At 36.7% G+C, this 25,072-nt stretch overlaps 1 protein-coding gene across 2 annotated transcripts in view; it reads right to left on the reverse strand.

Annotated features, from left to right (window-relative positions):
• FCLY (farnesylcysteine lyase) overlaps positions 1-25,072 on the reverse strand; it is a 168,056-nt gene that overhangs the window by 70,523 nt on the left and 72,461 nt on the right. The window contains exon 2 of one of the 2 annotated variants that reach the window (XM_089800387.1): positions 19,684-19,851. The exons of the other annotated variant lie outside the window; for it this stretch is intronic. Coding sequence (XP_089656513.1) covers positions 19,684-19,851 — 168 coding nt within the window. The remainder of the gene's footprint in view (positions 1-19,683; positions 19,852-25,072) is intronic. 2 annotated transcript variants of the gene reach the window in all.

Here is a 25,072-nt window from a genome sequence, read left to right on the forward strand (position 1 = left end):
GGTCACACCTTCGTATCACACTAGATGCAGCTTGTTGGTTTGTTGGTATTGCTATTGTTGTTTCTTCCTCGTCAATCATTGTGGTACCCACTTGGCAAGGCATTAGAGTTTGCAGGTTTGGTTGGTGTAGTAGGTAGAGTTGCTCGTTCTCCTTGTGTGAAGAGAACTTGAGTGCTCATCTCCTTTCGGTTGTATGAGAACTCCTTAATGAAATGGCCTAGTATCTGACAGATGTCACAGAATGACTTCTTCAGGCAGTTGACCTTCGTATGCCCTTGAACATTATATTTTGTACACCATACTTCTTTGTCATTGTTACGTCCCAATTTTTGGCTCAATTTTAAAATGTTTATATAGCTGTTGAGGTTTCATATGAAGTCAGTTGATAGGTAAAATTGGTTATGATCATGTGAAATGGTAAGATGGTTAATCGTTATAATTTCATATGAAGATGACATGTTAGTTAATCGTTATGATATTATTTTGAAATCTTGGAAAGTTGGTTATTCATTATGAATTCATGGGAGGTGAAATGGTGGTCAGTCATTATGATAGTTTATGAATAATAACTTGTAATAGTAATTGTGATTATATTGAGGAATATGATATTATCGTGGAGAATTTCTTCCTTGTAGGAGCACGTTGAAGGGGGGGAAAGCATTGCCAGAAAGGATTTGGGCATGGGGGCACCATCTATCATTGGGAAAATAGGTATGAGTCCAAACCTACCATGGCTAAGGGTAAACGGATAGGCAAGCAAGAGTGTACATTGAACGACCATGAGCTAAACAGTTAACTTTTATCATGAAATAAGCATTAACAAATTTGTTACCTTTATAATTTGAGAGCCTTCTATTGTGCAAAGCATGTCTTAATATAATGACACCATGATACCTATATATACTCATACATGTACACATATATATGTATATGAGCATAAGTCAATTAAGATGTATACGCCCATTTTGAATGTATACATAAAATACATATGTTTAGGATTTGCGCATGTATACATGTATGTGTACATACACATTAAGTATAGGTGACTACGATGATGTCCTCATATTAAAACATTAAGCGGGTGAAGTTATTATTGTTTTTCTACCTTGGCTATGGTCTTAATATTATTTTTCATGAGTGACCACTTTGCTAATTGCCTCATCAAGCCTTATGTCACCGCAATGGCCAAATTAAATATTATATGTTTGCCACTTAAGCTGATGGCTCTTTGTTTCCTTCGTAATTGTCCCTGCCACCCTTTTCTTATTCTTTCCATAACCTGCATGGTGGAGAAGCAAAAATGTATGCGGTGAGTTCATTACCCAAGACACCCCCCATAACATATTTTCTTTACCAAGCATTGGAGCTCTGTTAATACAATCATTCTCGATCATGATAGCTCTATGAGATAAACTTCCACGGCCATAGAGCTCTATGGTTACCTCTATTTTCTGCCTATTGTATGATTGTATTATGTAATTCTGATCGCAGCTGATATCATACCGCAGTCATTGACCAGAACCACCATTTCCCAGTTTACTTTGTGCAAGAAGCACTATATAACCAATGACGGATTTCATTGTGGGTATAATTTGCTTTAACTGCTGTGAACAAGGAGTGAGGCTCTACTACTGGGAGTCAATTGTCTGCAAGTGCAAGGGACCCATTTACACAACAACCACTTTCACCAAGACGCGGTGACATTAACCAGGTCATGTATTTTTATATTCTTTCAAATTTAAAGCAAAATAAGTATCTTATTTTCTCCCCTGATGGTTGTATGTAAGCTTAAGTATCAAAGAGCAAGTTATAAAACAAAATATTGTTTTCATACCAGAATAATGATTTCATATCAAAAATTTGTTTTAAGAAGAACTCATTTCAGTGCAAGCTTATTCAGAGGTATTTTCCATGTCTTTGAGATAAGGGACAGCACTCTTAAAAAGAATCAGTAAATAATTTACAAGAAATTTACATCTTTTGTTAAGCCATAGGCCTAGGTCAGGCAGAATGCATTGGCTGTGAATATATATAATGTTTCCGTACTCTTATAGAAATCAAGTATTATGAATCTTTTGTGAAGCCATAGGCTCTAGTTGGGCAGTATGAATTGGCTGTGATTATATAATGTTAGGCAATCACCCCTAACATTCATCCAAGAAGACCAACATGGTCGAGATGAAGGGTGTGTAATGATAACCATTGAACAACGGGTATATCCCTGCATGATAAAGGACAGAACAATCAGTAACAAATAAGCAAGTAATAAAAGAGTTTTAAATTTAAGTCAGCTCATTGTAGTCTACTATTTAGATCTTGTTGTCTAGTTGAGCAATGGGTTGATACTCTAGCACCAGGATGCTCAGTGGCTGGCCAGTGGTGTCCCAAGCCTAATCCCATGGTAGGAAGGGCCTTTCTCAGTAGAGATTGTGTAGGGATATTTAAGGGTCCGCGATTGGGAGGTTAAGCCCATGGCAATGCTTCTCTCCACCAGATGTCGAAATTTGCCCAAGACAGAGATATGATCTACATTCAAATATCTACTAATAACGGGTATTTTACTTTTATGAATTTGCAATTTCAAGTTGAAGATATGTTAGATGGTTAATATCATTTAATCAGTTATCTTCTTTTCAGTTATTTTGGTTAGAGCCATTGGTTCTCTTCCATCTAAATACATAAAGTAGTTGTAAAAATGTCTTTGTGTGCTTATAAAAGGTACGTATCTTTATTAGCAGAAAAGGTCTTTCTTGCCATTAAATAACGGTTGGTTACAATGGGAGTTATATTTGTCATTTTGTTGATTGAATACTCCTTCAATGGCTAGTTAAGATATTTCAGTTAAACTGGTTTTAACTGTTAATCTCTTTCCTAGGAACATGTAAAATAGTTGTTATAACTGCCTTCTCATGATCATGAATATCGAAAGTAGCTATGTCAATGTTATGATAGTCATTAGCTAAGGCCCGGGAAAAAGGGGTTGTTACATAGTTATGATAGTTGTTAGCTAAGGCCCGGGTAAAAGGGGTTGTTACATAGCTATGATAGTTGTTAGCTAAGGCGCAAGAAAAGGGGTTGTTACAGCAATCCTTAGTAGCTTCTTTCTCAGCTCTTGTCTCCATCATATACTTCCAGAGAGCTTGTATGATCTTGGATTCTCCCTCACTTCAGTCATTAATGCTCTCATCATCACTCTTCTTTTTTCCCCCAAGATGCCTTATTTTCACTTTCAATGTTCGTGGCACGGTTATAGGCATTCATTTAGGAAGATAGAAGTGCCTTTTTCATTTTTTCCATAAGGATGGACTCAATTGTTCAATGAACCACCTTTTTTCCAGGCCATTTGCTAGTTGTTTTTCCAATTTACTAATAACTTTCCTTAGCCTTTGATGGTAGGCCCATACTGTCTCATCCTTCCTTTATATTATAGATCTTTGCTACCACTTCATTGTTGTCACAAAGCAACCTGAACTCTTACTAAAAAGCCCTTCTCAAACCATCCCAATTCATTTTATATAGCCCTAATACGTTTGTGTACCAGCCGACAGTGGCTTCTTGTAAGGTGGGCCTTCAACCATTGTCTTGACCATTAGCTTCCCATAGTTATGCATGTTTTACAATCATAAGTTGGGTCTTTTGATCCATCCCTACTGAATTTAGGGAGTTTTAGCTTCTTCTAGGGATTTACCATTTTTCTCCTTCAGTCTACATCATGTGTGTTCGACTCAGGTGGGTCACTTTTCTCAATGTCCTTGTGTTTCATTTGCACCTTTAGCCACACTCGAGCTCTAAATCCCTCCACCTGCGTCGTCCACACCTTCGATACCTCCCACGTACTAGTCTTCCTCTCTCCCTAGTGTTTCTAGTTCTAGTCTTATTCTAGGCTCCTCTACTATAATCAAATGTTTAATGCCCACGAATATTTTCAAATAATTTTACTACCTCCCGTTCAAGGTTTCTTTCCTCATCACCTTCAAAGTGTACTAATGGTTTAGTTGGAATAGAGTCCCACTCCAAAATCTCCTCATCAGTTTCCTCCCATACTAAAAGAATGCTAACCTGGTTGGCAAGTTCTTCCTCTACTTCACAGGGAATGGTAAATTTTGTCTTGTTTGCTCACACTCTTCCCTTGTAAGATGTACTCTCCACCACTTTGGCTTTGGATGACACTTTGGCTTGCTCTTCATGGAGACCTCAAGGATTCTTCAACTGATTTTTGCAGATGTCACTATCTTTGGCTTTGCTCTTGAATTTGTAATCTCCATAGATTTGTGCTTCCCTTCTTGTTTTTGTCCCTCTCCTTGTACGTAGCCTTCTTTCTTTATTCAATGGAAGGGCAATTAATTATTCGAGTTGTCGGAGGTTTGATGCCTACTTGTGTCACATCACTCCTCCCTATGGTTCCTCTCTATGTACCATTGCAATATCTATTGTCGACATGTTCATCTTGCCTAGTCACACGTTCTTCTATTTCAGCCAAGTTTCATGCTAGAAACTTTGGGATGCTTCTAAGATCCTAGACAATCAATCACACAAAGAGTTCATTGCATATTGTGCCTTCTGGGACCACTCTCACATGATTCCCTTTGCACGTACTAGACGATTGATACTTCCCACACATGCACCAAATCTTGTGCCAATTGATCTTCCCTTGTTGCTTCCTCTTCTACATTGTTGTTAGTTATAAGCACTTGTTGTTCGAAAGGTCAACCCATTACTACACTATCATGCTTTTGTCTATCTAATCTCCAAGAGAGAATATGCAACAGTACCGAAATGTTTACTCCCTACGAGATGCACAGAGTAAATAAAAATATATATAAAGTAGCACTCAAGTGACATTAAAATGGAAATCATACACATAACACTAGCATAGGGTGATAAACTTTATTTCCATGTAATATCATCACAACAGTAATCCATTCTTGGTGTCATTCGGCTATATATAAGGTGCTTGACAATTGGTTGAGTATACTACTCATCGCCAACCTCCTACTACCCGATAAGCATCATTACATTGTCATTCTTAATTAAAACATAAAACATAAATATTATTCTTATCTCTAAACTACAGCTAACAATCTTTTTCTTCATCTTTGAACCTAGTACCAATAATATCCCTCCCTTGTAAATCACAAGCTCATTTACAATGGTATACCTATCATCCTATATCAGAGCATCCACAATACTAACTACCCATGTATCTTTAGCACACTCTGCTGAAATCAATCAACACTAATCATCATAATCTCACCAATAGCACACAAATGGGACCTCCTTGATAAAGCATCAGAAACCATGTTCTTCTTACCTTTGACATACTCAATATCAAAATCATAGACATGAAGCTTGCTGACTAGCCCACTTATGTTGCCGAACGTTGAGGTCTCGCTCAATAAGAAAATGTTTTAGCCTATAATGATATGTCCTCACTAAAAAATTACGGCCCACGAGATACCCCTTGAACTTGGCCAATGTATGCATAATACCCAACATCTCCTTATCATATAAACTATAACTCCACTCTACTCCCCTCAATTTCTAGCTCTCAAAAGAAATCAGGTGCTAATCCTGCATCAATACTGCTCCAATGCCGTCACTTGAAGCATCACACTAAAGGTCAAATGGTCTAGTGAAGTTTGGTATAACAAGTACTGGACAAGTAATCATTAAAGAATTTGAACTTATCGATGCACTTTTGTGCCTCATCAAACCAATAAAACTCCCTCTTCTTCGTCAAGTCTATGTGTTGTTGTCTATTGTGAAAAACCCTTGACAAAGCGTCTATAGAAACCACATAGCCCAAAGAAACACATGAGCTACGTAAGGTTCTTGGGTGGAGGCCAATCCATGATATCTCGATTTTTCTTCGGATCAACTCTTACACCCTTTGCACTGATGATATGCCCCAAATAGAGAAACTTTGTCGTGCCAAACTCACACTCGGACTCCATGGCATAGGATTCCCTCTGCAACACATCTAGCTCTTGCTCCAAATGTCTCAAGTGCTTATCCCAAGACCCGCTATACACCAAAATGTCATCAAGGAATATTAGAACTAATTCCCGCAATTATTGCTAGAACACCCTATTCATTCAAGACTAGGATGTGGTTGGTACATTGGTTTAGACAAACATCATAACTAACAAGTTAAATTGTCCACAGTGATACCTGAACATTGTCTTCTCCACAACCTCCTCCCTCATTTGTATCTGATGGTATCTAGACGTCAAGTCAATCTTGAAGAAGTAGCATGCCCCATGTAGCTCATCAATCAGTTCATCTATGTAGGGTATGGGGTATCTATTCTTTATTGTCCTCTTATTCAATACTAAAATGCACATATAAAGAGTCACATCCTTCTTGACTAGCACAAAATTGATGCAAATGGACTATTGTGGGTCTAATATGTCCCATATCAGCAACTCTTTTTAATGTTTTCTCAATTTCATCCTTGAGTCCCTTAAGGTGTCCCTATAGAGTGATGATGACTGGTTTCACCTCATCCTCCAACTCAATAATGTGCGCAATCCCTTTGTCTGGTGGTCTACCTAGTGGAATATCACTAAACACCTTACCGTGTTTAGTCAAAATCTGTTGAATCTAAGGAGGTCGAGCTCTCTTTTGCCCCTCAACTGCAGTGGGCATTAACACATGCTCTGCTGCCCACTCAACCTGCTCATGATGGACCAACCTCTCCATCCTCCTCAAGGACACTATGTGTATGCAACTATGAGTCATACCCCTCAAAACATGCTTCCTACCATCAACCTCAAACCTCATCTCCATAGTGCATACACTGAGGCAGAATTCCTCAATCATGCGAAGCCACATCATCCCCAAGATGATATCCATAACTCACTGCCCTGCTAAGACCCCTCCCATCACAAATGATCCCTCTCTCTGAATGCTAGAGAGGCATAGTACAGGTGCCTCCTCTTCCTACTTAATTGAGCATTTTGACAGACTTGCACCCTCGCTATCACTGAGCTTGGTCTATGGGTCTGAATTTTTAGAACTCGCATCATCCTCGGAAGGTATTCTAATCTGTTTGTCTTTCCTTTTTCTGTACAGTTGTGCTTAGGATCCCATGTCTCTTTGCATTTGAAGCAAAGATTCTTGCATCTCAAGTCATTCAGAGCTCATCATTAGGTTTTTGAAATGTTTTCTTTTGTTGCTCTAAATTCATATGAAAAAGCTTTTTATCTTTACTACTTGAGAAATATTTGGAGGATGACTTATTTCTAAAATCACCATGTTCCATATTTCTTGCCCTCATCATGGCCAACTGAAGTGCAGATGGATCAAATTCTCTAAGCATAGGATTTAAAAGTCCCCATCACCGATAGCTTCCGGAACTCGGATATGTATGCCTTTAATGACCCATAGTGCTGGAGTTGTGCAAGCACCCTAAAATACATCTCTAGGTCCTTATGGTCAAAATGCTCAATGAGACTATTGTTGAACCCATAATAGGAGGTAATGTATCGATGTTCCAAGGTGATCAGCCCATGGTACCACCACTCATGTGCTACACCATCTAGATGTAAAGTGGTGAACATAATTGCCTCTTCCTTTGACAGGAGCTTCAATAACAAGTGATCATATGACTTGCATAGCCGAGCACGAGCTGAACATTTTTCTCCTTCGTCAAAATGTGGCAAGGTTACCTTGACAACTACCTGCTGAAGATCCCTTTTACCCTGTGGTGCCATGAGCTCTACTCTGACTGTTGTTCCTGCTTGGAGCCTCTTCTTTCCAATGAACTATTTAACTATCATAAATTCCCTAACCTCTGGTGGTAGGGTCATATATTCAGTGCAGTAATGGCGGATCTTCTCTGTCATTGAAGATCTCTAAATCTGGCCCTCTACCCTATCGAGTGGATGACGACTCCTGTGGAGTAAATACAGGTTGTAAAGACTCAGCACTGTGTTTGATGTTTAACGCTCTCACTGTGCCCTACTAATTTCTTCTGAATAGGAAGTATGCTGTGGCTGCTCATCTCTAGTCTGATTTTGCTTAACTAATTGCCTAAATAGCTAAGACATTATGTCCAACATGGTATAAATTTTCTCGACATTTTAGCCCCTAGGCTCTGAGATTCAGATTTTTCCTTTGCTTTCTCAGTCATGTTAATCCACCCAGGTATCACTAAACTTGAAATCCCTGTAACCTTCACTCCAAACTGCTGACCACTCATTCACCCTGAATACTGTCCCACAGGATGGCAGGAGAAACTGTGCTCTGATACCACTGTAATATACACTCGTTGGTCTATTTTGCCAAATCTGACTTTTAGCAGAGATTCTAATTTGTTTTTTGCAAGTCTGATTTTTTGTCTTTTTTTCTGAGTCTTTTCTGAATTTTTTTTTTTTTTTGAAGGGTTTATGAACATTTAAAAATGACTGAAATACTGGAAATAATGAACACTGCAAGAACAATTACTTTTCTAGAAATGGATGCTAATGTTTTTTTTTTTTAATCAGTAAACGGCTGAAGCCTAGAGTATTTATTATTTTTTATTATTATTTGTGGATATTAATTATTATTGTGTGTTAAGCTCGAGTAGACTCGAACCCAAGACCTCCCATATGAAAGACTCACAATTTACCGTTGTGTTGTAGGCTCTTGCCTGAAATGGATGCTAATGTTGAAGAAACAATGCAACTTTGATTAAATCTGCATAGTTGACTAGCTCTGTTAAATCTGAAAGTATCAATTTATGCAAGGGTGTACATACATCAGATTTATTTGACTTGTCTAGAATAGATTTATGATACCAAATTCTGCTAATCTGCTGCTGAGGTCTGAAGCAAGGCTGCTAAAAATGTCAAACTACTATAATATATCACCCATGTCCTTCCTAGTGCTGGACCTGTCATGCCTGTAGCTATACAGCTAGATATTACTCTGTTATCTCTCAACTCTTTCCTGATTTTTACTGAAACTTCTTCCAAACTGCCCGATCTGCTACTCCAAAAATGATAAGCCTCTCACTTTTAACCAATACTTTCCCCTCCTTTTTGCAGGACGAACCTGATTAGGGTTCCTTTCTTTGAAATAGCATTAAAATAAAGTTTTTATTATTTTATGTCCCTGTCTACCTAGAAGACAACCAACTTGAGGGGGTGTTTTATCATTACTAAAAAGCTGTGTAACACGGGGACTCATACCCCCCTCCCAAACCTCGAAGTACCCGTCCCCAAGATGTCCCTACACTAGATGCTTGAGTACCCAAGTACCCCCACCTCCGCCATTCCGCAACCATGTCGCCCTTGGGATGGGTACTTTAATTTCTATTTGAATTTTGATTTTTGAATGTTACTATTAGGTATGTAATATCTTACTATGTTGAATGTTCAATAGTTCTAGCTCATTTTGCAATTTTGTTATGTACAATTATTATGTTCTACTGAAACATCATTTCATAACTAGCATTTCAATCTCTGTGTATACTATACAACACCCCTCCTTGCCCCGTCCTCCGCTTGCCGACATCCCCCTACCGTCCCCCAGCCATTCCGAAAATGAGGCCCATTTTCCCCGCGTCCCAGAAACTCGTCCCAACGTACCCTAGTACTAGGGTAACACTGCTAAAAATTCTCATTCTTAAGTAAAAACATGGAGTTACGTTGTGTAGCGGTTTGGTCCTCCCACAAAATATACTATTTTATTCTAAGTAACTATAATAATCATTTTATTATTATTTTACAATGTTACACTAGTGTAGGGGTGCGGCGATGCAAGGAGGCATCGGGGCGATTTTCGAGTGCAGTACAAAATGGGCCTCAATTTGGGGACGATAGGGGTGATGGAGCCCTATTTTTTGCATAAATCAGGGCCTCCATTTATAACATTGGAGAATTGGAAAAGGACAATCATTGATGACAAAGGTCAAAAGACACTTGAGGCCTAGAACATGATGATTAGATATTGTTATCGATGTCAAAGATGTCTAGGGAGATTGTTTAACATTTCAAACTACCATTCAATCATCTCTAGTGGAGTTGTTTTGAAACATTTTGGAAGGAGAATATTTCACTAGTATTTCGGATGAAGTTTCTGCAATTACAATTTAAGCTGAGCCATTAAATTAAGAAGCACAAAGTTTTCATAGAGACTCAACTGTTAAGTTTGGTATCATAGAATGCTTTAAAAAAATCTGAAGATACTTGTGAAAGTTTACATTTGACAGTACACCAGATATATCAAAGTAGCGAGTGTAACGAAAAGGGTCTCACGTCTTATACAGCTGCATGTATTGACTATCTTTAGAGTGAAATATTCAATACCTAGCAAAGTCAAAGATAAGTATCAATAGTCACCGTTTTACAATATTCAAGCAGCCAGGAAAACCATAATGCTGAAAGATCACCAATATCGATAGAGAATGGAAAGACAACGTTCGAAGAGATTTATCGGCTCCAGAAGGTCAAATTCATCCAATAAAATCATTGGTAAAACCTACATATCATTGTTTGTGAAACAAAGCATGTGTCGTCATTGGGGAAGGTTCAAATATTAGATAGCGTATAGCATCCTTGGAATGGAAAGAGAGCGACTCTTCAAATGTTGTTCTGGATGCATCAAGAGAAGATGTGATACAAAAGGACAATATACATAGAAGCCAATATACAAAATGAAAATTGTTGAAATTTGATCCCTCCATGGCATGAAATCACTTCAAGAGGTGTTTTGGCACTTCCATGTCTTTCCATGGTTAAACCATTGAGTCTCCTTGCAAAAAATGTTGATTTTCATAGCATTTTGGATCCACGTTTTTGTAAAACGTCCAGATTTGGAGGATTTTAGATCATGATTTGGGGCAAAGAAGAGGTGTTTCGATATTTCTATGCATGATCTTGCTATTGACAAACACGTTTTATGCCCTCCATTTGCAAAAACGATTCATTTGAGGCAGTTTTGAAACACTTTTTGACCAAAAACATCTCAATAACTTGCATTCATTGAAAACGTTGGAGTTGGGAGAGATTCTAGGGCATGATTTGGGCATTCTCATCCAAAAATGCCTCATTGGATGCTTATTTCATAATCCTCATTGAAAGATTGAAGAGGTCCAAGTTTGTTTGAGAATTTGTCATAGTTGAAACTTCATTTCCTTCATTCTTGGATCATTAACAACAAGTGGACATTTTCAATTTTGTTCATTAATTCATACTTATCTTGCTATTCTACTGCATATTTTGGCTTGATGTGTTACACTTGTTGATAGAGATGCCATGAAAAGTGTTTTTTCTCTTTAAATATGAATGTTCACTCTCCTTTTCACACTTTTGGATTTTTCCCAAATTCCAAATTCGAGTTTGCATGTTGAGGTATTTTTCTTGTTGACATGTTTGAAGGTACGTGTTTCTTTTGTGTTTGTTTTCTTGTTTGCTTGCTTGTTTTCTTGTTTTTCTTTATTTGGAAGAAGTTGCAAGTTCTTTCCCAAGAGCTTGATCATGTTTCATTTCACTCCATCTTCCATCAACGAATGCAAGTGCATCATTTTATTCCACCTCCACCATTACATGCCAAGGCACATTGCATTTATTCCTTCCATATTTGCCATTACACTTCATGAGCAATTACATGTAATTTCTCATTTCATGTCACAACACATTGCATCTCATCTTTTGCATGCAATTACATGTAAACTCACTTTTCATCTACATTTACATGCAATCTCACTTTTCATTTCTAATTGCATGTCACATATACATGTAATTCATTTTTCGTGCAACGACATCTTGAAAACCCGTTTTTGATTTAAATCACTTTTTAAAAAGACACAAGTTTTCATTTGCACACATTCCTATGCACTCCACTTCCATGTTTTAAAGCATATTCATAAACATTCACTTCCACCTCATATTTTCATCCTCACAAGCTATACTCCAAACTTCACCCATGCACTTTGTCTCTTTTCAAGATCATCACATTAGATCATTGAAGTGTCTAATCCATTCTTCGAAGCTTTGTTGTTGATCGGAAATCGACGCTTTTATGGAAGCCATATCCTCTAATGATGTGTTCACATTTTGGAATTTTCATATTGCAGCACAAGCACAAGAGATGTCCCCATCTGCAAGATCGAAAGGCAAAATAAAATATCAATATGATAAAGAGTTAGCTCGCGCCACTCCATCCCAAGTTACATGTATTCTTGATAGTGTGTCAAATATGGAGATCAAGCATATAGAGATGACCGATTTCATGCAACGGATAGAAGCTCCTACTAGTCATGAAATGAAAACACATTAAAAGAAGTAATATTCATTTGGTGTCTTCTTTTCCTATGGCTGCCCTGCAACTAGAATTTGTTCTAAGATGTGCAAAGTGTTTTAGTGCGAAGTCGAAAACCATCAAGGATGCTGATGGTAATGTTATTATAAGCCTTGATCTAGAGGTTATTGAGCAGATTTTCAAAGTGTCGCAGAGTGTGTGGATTTGACCAAAGAGACATCTTTGGAGATATGGAATGCGAATAAGGAAAATTATCATAAGTATGTTAATCTATATTGGTTGGATTCCAAGAGAAACAACTTCTCAAGATGGCCAAAAACCATTCACAGATCTAATTTCAAGTCGGAATACAAAGACCTAATTATCCTTCTCAGCAGGATATGTGGTCTCAAGGATTCTAATGATTTTGAACCATGGATGTATAAGTTCATTTTCCTAATCATTGATAATAAGGTACATATCTTTTGGGGGGAACTTATCAACATTGCACTTTGTGAGCAGTTGCTCAATATAGGAACATCAACACCATTTTACATGAATTCCAATCCTGTCTATATCGCTGCTGATATGGGATCTTTTTCTGGGCTTTCGACCAAAGGAGATCCTTTTCAAATTCCAGTTTGGGAATACTATGATTAGATTACTCTGACTAATAGTAAATACCATTATAGAAGAGTTCAAGATGCATTCTTTGGACATTTTTGGTGTTTGTTTGATAAGTAGTTGTCTGTTTAAAGGGTGTCTGATGAAGTTTGGGCCAAGTTTAATCAGTATGGTTGCATCTTTATCCAATTTCCAACCTTTACCTATTTAAGGGTCGGGTATTTTAAAGGAGAACCATATACCTTACCTAGGTATGCTACTGATAAGATCATTTTAATGCAATTGGCCAAACAACTCATGGAGGTTCAATATGATCAACATGTTGTGCATAGACCAGGTTTTGGTATTTCTTCTGCCAAGCCCTTGGTGATTGGTCATTACATGATATATTTTGTACACAAAGCAAAGGCCATGGAAGCAGAACTTCAGTTAGTTACATTGAAGAAGTTCAAAGCCGGATTTGATTTTGATTATAGAGAGATAAATTCAAAAATCAAGAGAGCATTTACTCATGTGCATCGTATAGAGGATATTTGGATTGACATGTGGACGGAGTTGGATATAATAAAAATGGACTACTACAGGTTGACTTTGCAGTAGATAATTGATCTTAATATGCTCGAGATCCCATTTGATTTCCAAGTTGAAGATGATGGTAATATTCTTGATCCAGAATATCATCAAGCTGGTTTTGATAAATGATGCCCTTTCCCTATTCAATGATAGCAAAAGGAAGGTACATCTATCCTTGATAGATTTCAATCCATTCCGGCAAACACTAACAAGTGGTCGAAAATCAAAGGTCTTAAAAGGGTCAAACCAAAGTTGGGTTCGGATTGTGGAAGCTTTGGTCCTCCTGGAATCGCAATTAGAAATTGTTGGCAAAGATGGAGCATCTTCTTTTGATATAAAGAAATCCCTCAAATTCAAATTAAAAGGTGGAAAGGGATTTAAATTATCTCAGACACCTGAACAAGTTCAGAGTCAGAAGGAGAATCAGATGAAGAACTTCATGAAGAAGATGAGGAAGAAGGAGAAGTTGTGATTATATCTACTCCGACACCTACACAAACTTATGAACCATCCATGCAGGTAGCGTCTTTTTGGGTACGATAGATGATGATGTGGATTTATTTTCCACTGTTTTCACACCTTCCATCCCGACCTCATATGTCAATGCATTGGCTCTGTCTATATCTTCAGCAACTCCTTCCATTTTAACAGCGGAACAATGTGAACATTTAGGTAATGTGTTCGAGGATTTTCCAACTCTTACAAAAGGTCAAGTTTCTCAACTTGACACATCCTTAACTGGTTTTGAGTTTTTCATGACAGAATTCTCTTATCATGCACCTATGAATTCAGCTATGCAAACTGAATCTTGCTTGATCACAACAGAGATACAATCAGGATCAATGCCAATGGTCTCCAGTGTACCTGCTTCCATAGATGAAAATTTCAATTTGCCTACATGGTTAAGCAGGATCACAATGAAGAGAAGAAAGGTTGTCGTACCCCTAAATGATCTTCTTATTAAGAAAACTAAGTCCAAATCTTTGAAAGATAAGATTGTCTCAAGGATCTTAGTTGATTCTGAAAAGACCAAGTTTCTTGAAATTGTTGAGCCATTGGTGAACAGACCAGTTGAAGAACTTACTCATTTTGATTACAAATTCACCAAGGTAGAAGTTGGGAAATAGTCATGATTGGGTTTTCTTATAGGATGCTCAAGACGCACTTGCTAATGTGTCAAAGAGCAATCATGAATTATGGGGAAAGAAAAATCAGCTTAAGCAGGAGGTTGCTCGCTTAAACGAGGTTATTCAACAACAATCCTCACAACATGTTGTTATTGTATCTCAGATACCTAAGGAGAAAATGATAGTAGAAGTTGCGAAGTCTTGGATGGGAGAAGTCATTTTTGAAGGAGTACAAGTCATTACAGATATGACTAGAGTTCTTGGACATATAAAAACTGTTGAAGAAATGACACATGATTCGTTTGTATCTTTGGCTTAGGAGGCTAATACTTTGAAAGAAATTCTGAATGATTGGGATGAGATCACTAAATTTGATCTAGATGCCATGGTTACGTGTGAAGTTCTTCCATCTTGTGAAATATTCTAGAGATGTCAAGGACTCATGGGTTACAAGGAGGACACACTGAGAAAGCTCGTAACAAAGTTGCAAGCTAGTTTAGGAGATTGCCAAGCAATAAAAGTTGGGACCACATGTGACTTAGAACAAGTGGGTTGCCAAGTTCTTGATGAACATGGTAATTTGGTTGCAGCTGAAGGGATAACTTCAGAATATACAATCATGATCAATGCTGATTTAGATTCTGAAGATTTTGGTTCTCATACAATGAACAAGTTTGCCTTGTAAAAATATTTACCAAAGCACTTGCAAGATTCTCTAGCAACAAATTCCAAGGTTGTCAAATCAGCATATGTTGATGCAGTTAGAATGGAAGCCATATCAAAGACAATGGAGATTTATGATCTTCCTGAAGTGCTTGATGCTATCATCAAATTCAAGGCTCTATGAATAATCTTTAAGATTGTTCTTTTGCTTTTATGTTTGTAGATCAAAGAGGATGTATTGCATGAAATTATGTAATTACATGTAATACAAGTTGCATGTGTAATGATATGTAATCCAATAATTTCTCTTTCAGTTAGACTTGGTCAAAGTTGGTTGAGTTGCTCCCACTTTTTCCTTCATCTTTTTCTCAACTCCTTTGCCTAAATAAAAGAGTGTTCTATTATTGTAAAATCTATCTTTTATTGTATGCAAGAGAGCTCTAGAGAAACTGTGCAAGCATAAATTTGATTGTGTAATGCCATTTTGAAAGAAAAGTGAATACAAAGAATCAATTGAGACTTAACTTTGATTGAGATTGTTACTTGTGCAAGTCAAAAGATTTGACTGTGATTTGCATTTGTTGTCTTTGATTCACATGTTTTGCATTCTTGATAATTGAGTTAAAAAAAGAGTTAGAAAGCAACCGAATCTGAAGCTTTGACTGGGAGCAGTTGTAGAGATATATAGACTAAAAGCTTTGTCTGTAGCTTATATCTCTTTCTTGATTCACAAAATAATTAGTATATCTTTACTTTGGAAGTCTTTGTGGCCCAATAGTAAAGGTTATTCATATAGAATTATGGCCGGACTTAGAGCCAAATTGGTACACTTTTAGCTAGCCTTTGAGTTGGTGTTGGTTTATCGATATCACTATTTCCAGATATTAGATAGAAGCGTAGTTAGAGATTTCACCTTGCCCATTACTTGCTCCACAAGCAAGTGGATTCTTTCTTGAAAGTTAAGAGAAAAGAATATTGGTAACGCCCCTTTACAAAATCTCTCAACTTCTTCCTTACCTTGAGTTGATGCAAGGAACGGTAAGAAGGGGGAGCCTTCCCTTTAAGGTAGGAGAGACTCTGTCTCACACGATGTAGCTGGTCATCCTATTTTGCAACTGGATTTTACCCAAAACTGTCGATTGCAAAATATCCACCCAACACATTGAACTTAGCACAATACTCATAGTGAGTTGTAACATTAATAACATTAAAGTTTTAAGCATAATGATTATGATAAATAAAAAATATAAATCATACATAGTACCATGTAAGTCAACCATTGACTATCAAATGACAAAGATGAAAGATTTAAAATTCATTGTTCAAATTATAAATATGATATATCATAAAGATCAAGATGCTCATGATTACAATGAGCAGAGTAGCATGAAACAACAAAATGAAACAATGTATCATAGCCCATATCAAAGTGAGTACAATATTACAATCTACAAAATGTCAATAATGAGAATGTAAGGGTGGGAGCTCTCTAATCATCCCCTACACCGAAGTCATCATCATTAAACTACTATACTTCTCATGGGTAAGATAATATAAAAAAACTTAAAAATTTTGACTTTTCAACATGGGCATCAGACACACCCCACATGTCCCCAGCGCACACCCATGCGTGCACCCCCACACCTGGAACGCACCCACGAACTTGCTGGGTGCACCGAACAATGCTGCCACAGTGCAGCATCACTCCGACGGCAATGGTGGAGCGTAGGTGCACTACGCATGCGCATCTGGTGTGCCAGGGTTTTACCCCAGGTGTGTGCACTTAGGTAATATTGTTATTTTATTAAATCAAACATAGGAAAATATTAAATTATTTGCAAATTAATTTGTAGCTCGCTCATCTGGACTCTGTTTTGAGCTTTGCTTGTTGCTTTGTATCCACTGAGGTTTGTCTAACCATGGCAAGCTAACTGACAATTCCAAAATTTTAGGAAATCTCCTAACAAATAGGAATTGTGCCACCAGCATCCAAGATGATCCCAGAGGTCTCTAGTGTGTCCCTGCTAACTCCTAGTTCAACCCTAAAAAATAAGGATTCCTAAAATTTAGGAGACTGCCCAAGACCAATCAAGTTGGCTCTCCAAGCCTCTATATGTCATCTCAAGCCCCTAAAAGGATCCCTTGCGTACTTTGCTGGCCTACGGGAACCAAATGATAGGCTAAACCCATCTGTCACTGTCTTGTCTGAGGCGACATTACAGAGAAAGAGAGTTAGAGTGCATAATACAAAGAAAACCCAGTATAAGGAGAAAAAAAGTATAGCACAAGATCTTGAACACATGACTAAGAAGATCTTTAGGGGAATGGAGTATATAATCTTAGAGAGGTTGAAAAATAGATGAGGAAAACACTAAAAATTATCAGAACATACCACAAATAGTGGGAGAAATCACCACAGAATAAATAAACACACCACCACCAAGCTTACCACATAACCAAGGATATATCACCCATAAAACTACCCTGTCCTATTGGGTGGGAGATATATTGGGATAGTCATATAACATGGAAATCTGAAAGAATGTTTGGGAAAAATAGTGCTATTTCAACTTAGACTCATGAGATACAATCAAGTCAATAACTAGGCTCATGAGAATAAGGCAGAAAGCAGTGACCAAAGACAGAAGATAGCTATAATCCAAGCCAGAAAGTTATCTGCTCAGGGTGAATGGTTCAATTTCTACAGATTAAGTTTTTCTATAAGCACTGCAACCCAAGCCTCATTATCAATACTGCTTACTAAGAAACAACAGGTCGTAAAAAATGAAGGCCAGAGACCTTTCTGCACCAATATGCAGATTGGTGTCCACAAATGAGTGGGTGTGTGATGTAGAAATTCAAATCCAAGAAGGTCTCAAAAGAGGGAGCAGGTGGGAAGATGCAGAAAAGTAAGCCACAACCAAGATGTCCCAAATGATCCACAAACTATTCCAGCAGTGATCTACAATGAATAAATTGGATGACTGAAATGAGGAATCTCTATATGTTCCACAGCAGATTGAAACTTGTCTATCAGTATAGGTTGAAACCTCATAAAGAACCACAGTATTGTCAATGTGGATTGTTTACAAAGGGCGCAGCATACAAAGGGTGTGCTGGAGTAGTACTGGGATGGGTGACCTCCCAGGAACTCCTGGTGCTTCACCTCTGTGAATATCACCTAGATCCAATGAGTGCTAAGTGTTCCATTTATTCTCATGAGGGATGGATTCATGTGAATCACTACTCATGAAACAGGGGTTGATGAGTTTGAGTCAAAAACTACACTGCTAATTCCTGCTAGCAATATCACAATTTGACTTGCTGTGGAAAATATCTCCTACTTACCTACTACACAGGTTAAAATTTCAGTGATCAGAAAGAAAAGCTGGAGGCATGGAATCAGCAGTTCAATATTATAAATTTCAAATCAGAGCTCAAGGGCACCAAATATGCAATGAATGTAGTAAAGTCTGTAGATTGAAGGCAATGTCTAGAACGAGGAAAGACAGTCAAAATCCCACTATGTAGCAGATGAATGGCTTGATAAAAAATCAGAAATCTTGACAGCAAATATCTATATCAAACACGCAATGAATATATTAAATGGTGGAGATTGAAGCCAATAACCAATATCATACCGATGTGCATAACTTCAAAAGGTTGGCAACAGAAAAAATTTCAGATATGGGAAGGACCTAATTGTTGCACTTTGGTACCAACTAGTATGTTTTATATTTCTGGAGGATAAGAGAAACCTATATTTTTCAGATAAAAATGTTATCGGGGCATTTAACATTTCTAACACCAACAAGAACCAAATTCCAACTGAGAAACTCCTTTAAAGTCATTTCCATTACAGTTTGAATTATTTCACAAGCACACCCGTGGAGAATCAAATGTTCCATAATAATAGTTAAATACTAATCCTAATAGATATCACTCTTTATCCAATTGGCATACCAAACACGCAATGAATATATTAAATGGTGGAGATTGAAGCCAATAACCAATATCATACCGATGTGCATAACTTCAAAAGGTTGGCAACAGAAAAAATTTCAGATATGGGAAGGACCTAATTGTTGCACTTTGGTACCAACTAGTATGTTTTATATTTCTGGAGGATAAGAGAAACCTATATTTTTCAGATAAAAATGTTATCGGGGCATTTAACATTTCTAACACCAACAAGAACCAAATTCCAACTGAGAAACTCCTTTAAAGTCATTTCCATTACAGTTTGAATTATTTCACAAGCACACCCGTGGAGAATCAAATGTTCCATAATAATAGTTAAATACTAATCCTAATAGATATCACTCTTTATCCTTTCCCTAGTTATCAAGAGGTACAATATTTGTTTCATATTGAAATTGATCGTGCTTTTCCAGCCCAAGCTGATCCAAAACCATGTTAAACCCACAGAACAAGTAAAATACATATTAAGAGTTATGCCCCAACTCACCGTTATGAGCTCGGATATCAAACGAGAGGACAATCCAGCAGCGACCAATTCTGCCTCTAGCGACTGTGTTGTATATCCATAAAGATCTGCCCATTTCAACATTTCCTCTGCTGAATAAAAGATGGGCCGTGAGACATCATAATAGTGCAAGAACTTACTCAGCAGACTCTGCAACCATAATCAGAAATACTATTACTGTATTATTCAGTCTATCAACAATCCCAATGTCTTTATTTTAGAACTTGCTGAATAAAAAGGAAAAAAGCTTTGCAAACTGAGAAAACAATAAAAACTGCAAAAATTTATGTGGAAATTTCAAATTACCCATTCAGAGGAACAAACTGAGTGAGCTGGGAATAATTTAAACTGACTAATAAAGTGTTTGTTTTATATTTGCGGCTTTCTCCATCTATTGTGATTCTATGAAGCATGGTTCAGTAACTTAAACTCAGGAAAACCTTGGCATTTTTTAGAAATACATATATTTGTAAAATTAAATTAAATTGTGTATGAGAAGAATAAAGAATGAATCTATAAAATAAATAAGTCTATTTTGATTAGAGTAGATTTACAGAAGGAAGATATGAATGTCTAATTTCTTATTCAAATTGGCATATATAATCTCCGCCACTGTTGATATCAAATATATGAGACCTTTTCACATGTTGCCCCATTGCAAATTGGGGCACCCTCTTTTTACTAATTAGTTTGGTTGCTTAGCTTAGTTTTAGTTTTAGTGGTAGTTGTTGTGGCTTCTAAGTCTCCTCCTCAGGAATTGGGCAAGTCATCTTGCCTAGTCTTGGATCCTTGGTTAGAGAAGTGAAATAATTGTAAAGGAATTGTCAAAGTGTTGATAAAATGTTGTCACAATGTTGTCTAGACAAGAGTAAGGGAAAAATCAGGTAGTTGAGATGTGAAGAATGAAAAATCAATATTTGAAGACAAATGCTGAGTGAGGAATGAAAAGGTAGTCCTCAGCATTCTGGAGAAAAACAAAGATTAAACATGAAAAATACTTAATTAGAGAAAGGATATTCTGGATTGAAATAAGAAAATCTAATGTAAAAGGAGAAGCTGTCCTCATTTAATATGAATTTCCAACCTATAGAGAGGTTGTCCTCATCAAATGAAGAATCTCATCTTCCTTGTCCTTGAGGGCCTCAAATTTCCAACTACCTTGTCCTTCGCTCCTTGAAAATTCCAATCTTGAGAAGATATTTTGTCCTACAATTGCAAAATCTGACCTAGGTGTCCTTGAGCAAGTGAATACTGAACTTATGTGAAAGCAAGAAGAAAATGATGAAAATGCTACGGTCACTGTATCAAAGATGAATGCCAAGTTTGGAATTTGAAAATCCTAGTCCCAAAAGTACAAGGTTCACAAAGCAAGAAAAGTCAAGAAATCATGAGAAATCCTTGTCTAAGGATAGGAAATTTTAAACTCGAAACACAAAAAATCCTTATTGTTGAATTTGAACCCAAGAAAGTGCTTGAAATTTAAATCAAAAGGTTGACAAGGCACCCAAAAAATGGAAATCGCATTTCTTAAGGTAAAACTAAAAACCCTTAGAAAAATCAAGGAAATTCCAACCTTAAAGGTGCATTTGCACCCACATTCTTCACAAAATCTGGCTAAAGCTTGAAATTGTGTGCAAACTAGGAGATAAAATCCAGTTAAAACCTAACTTACGCCCAATTTTGAAAGGAATTTAAGCTGACAACCCAAAACAAGCTCATCTTTGAGTGAAAGTCTGACTAAATGATGAATTACCATCCATGTTTAAAAAACCGTTAGGCTAAATGATATATCTTTTATCGTGTCAAATTAAAAAGTCCGGCAAAAAAGGAATTCCTGCCCATGTTTGGTGAAGAGTCCAACTCATTCATGAAGTTGCACCCAAGAAAGTGGTCAACATGTTTGACAAGATTGAAAGTGCAAACAGATTGAATTTTGATTTAGGTCAGCCTCCGTCATGAATCTAATCTTTAAAAATGTAAAATCAAATGAAACAATAGACAAGGTCGGCGTCATTCATGAAGTCATGCCCAAGGAAGTGATCAACAAGGTTTGTCCATAGCATGGAAGAGGTTGTTCAAGGAATGCACAAGAGTAAGTGAGCTTGAAGATCAAGTTTGAAGGAAAAGTGATATTCAAGATCAAATAGTTCAAGTCGACGAATTGTTTCATGAGTGGAAAATGCTACATGATCCAACAAAAGGATAATTACAACATCAAAATCTACATGGAGGACTCAACAAAAAGTTTCAAGACAAAGGCAATTTCAAGTGGCTCATTAAGAAAAACAAGATCAAGGTTGACATCGAGAATGGAAATCAAAGTGATAATGGAAATGCAAGTGCAACGGTCCAAGCCACAATTACATAAAGATGATCATTCTAAGGAACTCACCATGAAGATGTAGCAAGGATAGTTTCATAAGAGTTAATCAAGTTTGGAAACATGGAGTCTTAAGAGATATTATTCAAACTGCAAGAGACTTATTTTTGACAAGGAAGAAAGATTTGAAGATAAGAAGGATGATGTTGCATCCACTCATTTTCTATCAATCAAATTATTTCACATCATTGTCAAGCACCATGGAGATCTAGCAAGGATAGTTTTAATAGGAGTTAATCTAGATTGAAAATGTGAGTATCAAGAGATATTGCTCAAATTGCAAAAAACTTTTCTTTGACAAAGAAAAAAGATTTGAAGATAAGCATGATGATGTTGCGTCCACTCATTTTTTATCAATCAAGCGATTCCACATTATCATCATGCCTAGATGCATTCAATATAACATCAAAAATAAGGATAAGGGATGCATTCTTCTAGATGAAAGTTTGTTGCGATCCTATGCGGCATGGAATTTTCCCATAGAGTATGCTCTAATTCTAATTGGCTAGCCTTTAATATTTATAAGTGGTAGTTATAGAAAACCCTAACTAGAGTTACATTCAATTATCTCAGTCATTGGTCTTGAATCAATTTGAGCCCTTGGTTGCAATTCAAAGTCCTATGTAAAGGCTTGTTCATTTCATTTGTAAGCGAGGAGAAACTAATTGTAAAATTATTGTTGAGATACTCCCAAAAATAATTGCAAACTCATTAAAGCTTGGTGAACTTGTCCTATTTTAGATGTTAACATGGTTCACTACTACTCAATTAGCTACAATTTGCTTAAGTTGAGTAGTTCAATGGAAGATATTATTGTTGACTAATGATGAAACCTTTTATGTTTATACCATTTCTATTTTTTTATTGCAAGATGCAGTACATAGTTAGTTTGAACTCATTCTAAAGTTAACTTTAGTTAGGTATGCTCATTGATCCACATGGCTTATGGTGACGATGTAAGTGATTTGTAAAATCTTCTTGGGAGATTTCATCAACTTTGCATAGTTCCAGCTGGTGAACCAAAGCTTCGCTTGGTTTCACTAAGTCATCGATAGTGTCTTGCATTGGTAGAAGTAGATTAGACTCCTAAACTCAATACCTTTTTTGCATTTTTTTTTCAATACCTTTGTTAGGATTGTTGAAGAGTCTATATTGCAAAATCATTCACCAACTAAAGAAACTTGACAGATTCATGAAAAAATGACCTAAGTCCCTTTGTGAAAACCAGCATATCACATCATATAAACTAAGTTATATCCAACATCAAGCCCCTAGGACACATTGTAAACCTTGAAGTTACTTCATTTGATCGCACATTTCTTACATTGTTTGGTATCCGAAATTTCCTTGCTCAAGAGAGCATAGAATACTTGGTATTTTGATCTGCAAGTTGGAGCGGTCACAAAACTTACATCAACAAGTTGCAGGATGTTTTCAAGTTGGTAGAGAAACTAGAAAGAAATTGCACACACATCACAAAAATAGAAAACTATTGATCCAATTGTGTTGATGAATTGTTTCACCCCTACAAAAAATGTGTCAAAGACCTTTTTGCATGTTTCGTCAAATTCATCCATAGTTTGTTACATATTTATGTTAAGTGTTGTAATTCTACCTTTGTTCCCTATTTGATCCTAAGAAAGGTTTGTTGCTTCTTACAATTGCATTGTGTGTTTAAGCGAAGAAACAAGAAGAAACAATAAGAGTTTGTCCAAGAGAACGCAATTTGGCTTTTTGAAGACTTGAAAGACACCCATTAAGAGTGTGCCTTAAATGAACTTGTCATGAAAAAGAGGCAATAGGAGCATGCCTAGCGTGACAAAAGCTAGTCTAATGCACATTTGGGGTAAATTTTTTAAAAAGAGAATGTAATGATAAAAATTATTCCAAGTATAGATGTGGCTATAACCCTCAGAGAGCACACCTAACAATGTGTTGTGAAGGTTTTGACATGAAAAATTCACCTAGCATTTGCCAATTGTAATCATATCAAACCTTAAGTGGAAAAGTTCAAAATAGAGAACACTTGGGCACAAGCCCTTTCTGAAAATACAATGATACAAACAATGTGCCTAGTTGACATTTGTTTAAGTGCAATAAGTGAAAAAGCATTCATTGGAAGGATTAAACATGTTTTAAGAGGTAGAAGCATTTGTGGAGTACACCAATAAGATATAAGCCCATCTTTTAGTGGTTGTAAACCTCAAGGAAGATGCCAAACAGATTCAGAACATGTTCAAGTAGTTGGGACCCACCTACAACATGCCTATCTATTAAGCATCATTTGTTATGTGGCAAAGACTCTTCAAAAGCACTTTGACCTGATTTGTACCTTAAAATATAAATCAAAGAGAATAAAACCAAGAAATGTGCCCTTCTTTATAAATAAAATATTCATTCTTTATAAATAAAACATGCATTCATTATTCCACATTTCATGTGAACAATAGCATCATAGCTTGCTGAGATATTTGTCATTGATGTCACAAGTACAAGTATTGAAAATCCAAGCAAAACGTTACAGAAATTCCAGACGTTTAATTTTGCAGATTGAATACAAGTTAAGCTTGGGTTTGAATGAACATTTATAATTAATGAAGGAATCATAAATTTCAAAGGTGGTGCACATCTATGTGTAATGTCCCCATTTTTGCCAGCATCGGAGTTTGAGAGATTACCCTATTATTGTGATCTTGTTGGCTAAAATTTTTGTATGCCACTATGATCACAGCTTACAAAATGGGAACTTTAGGCAGCAGTGTAGTGAGATAAATCTCTCCTCTTAGCAATAGGGGAGGGCCCCTTCTTCCCATAGGTGGCTACAACAAAGACCTAACTAGAATTGTCAAAAGGATGGTTTACTGAATCAATTCCTCTCTTTTTTAGGAATGATTTTCTATTACCAACAACTACTTGCAATTAAACAAAAGGAATATAGTGCTAGAGTAATACCAGTGGCTTAAGTATCGACATAAGAACAACCTTAAGACA

The sequence above is a fragment of the Cupressus sempervirens genome, chromosome 9 (genome assembly GCF_028749045.1).
Source record: "Cupressus sempervirens isolate cs-2001-9-10 chromosome 9, ASM2874904v1, whole genome shotgun sequence".
NCBI classification, from domain to species: Eukaryota; Viridiplantae; Streptophyta; class Pinopsida; order Cupressales; family Cupressaceae; genus Cupressus; species Cupressus sempervirens.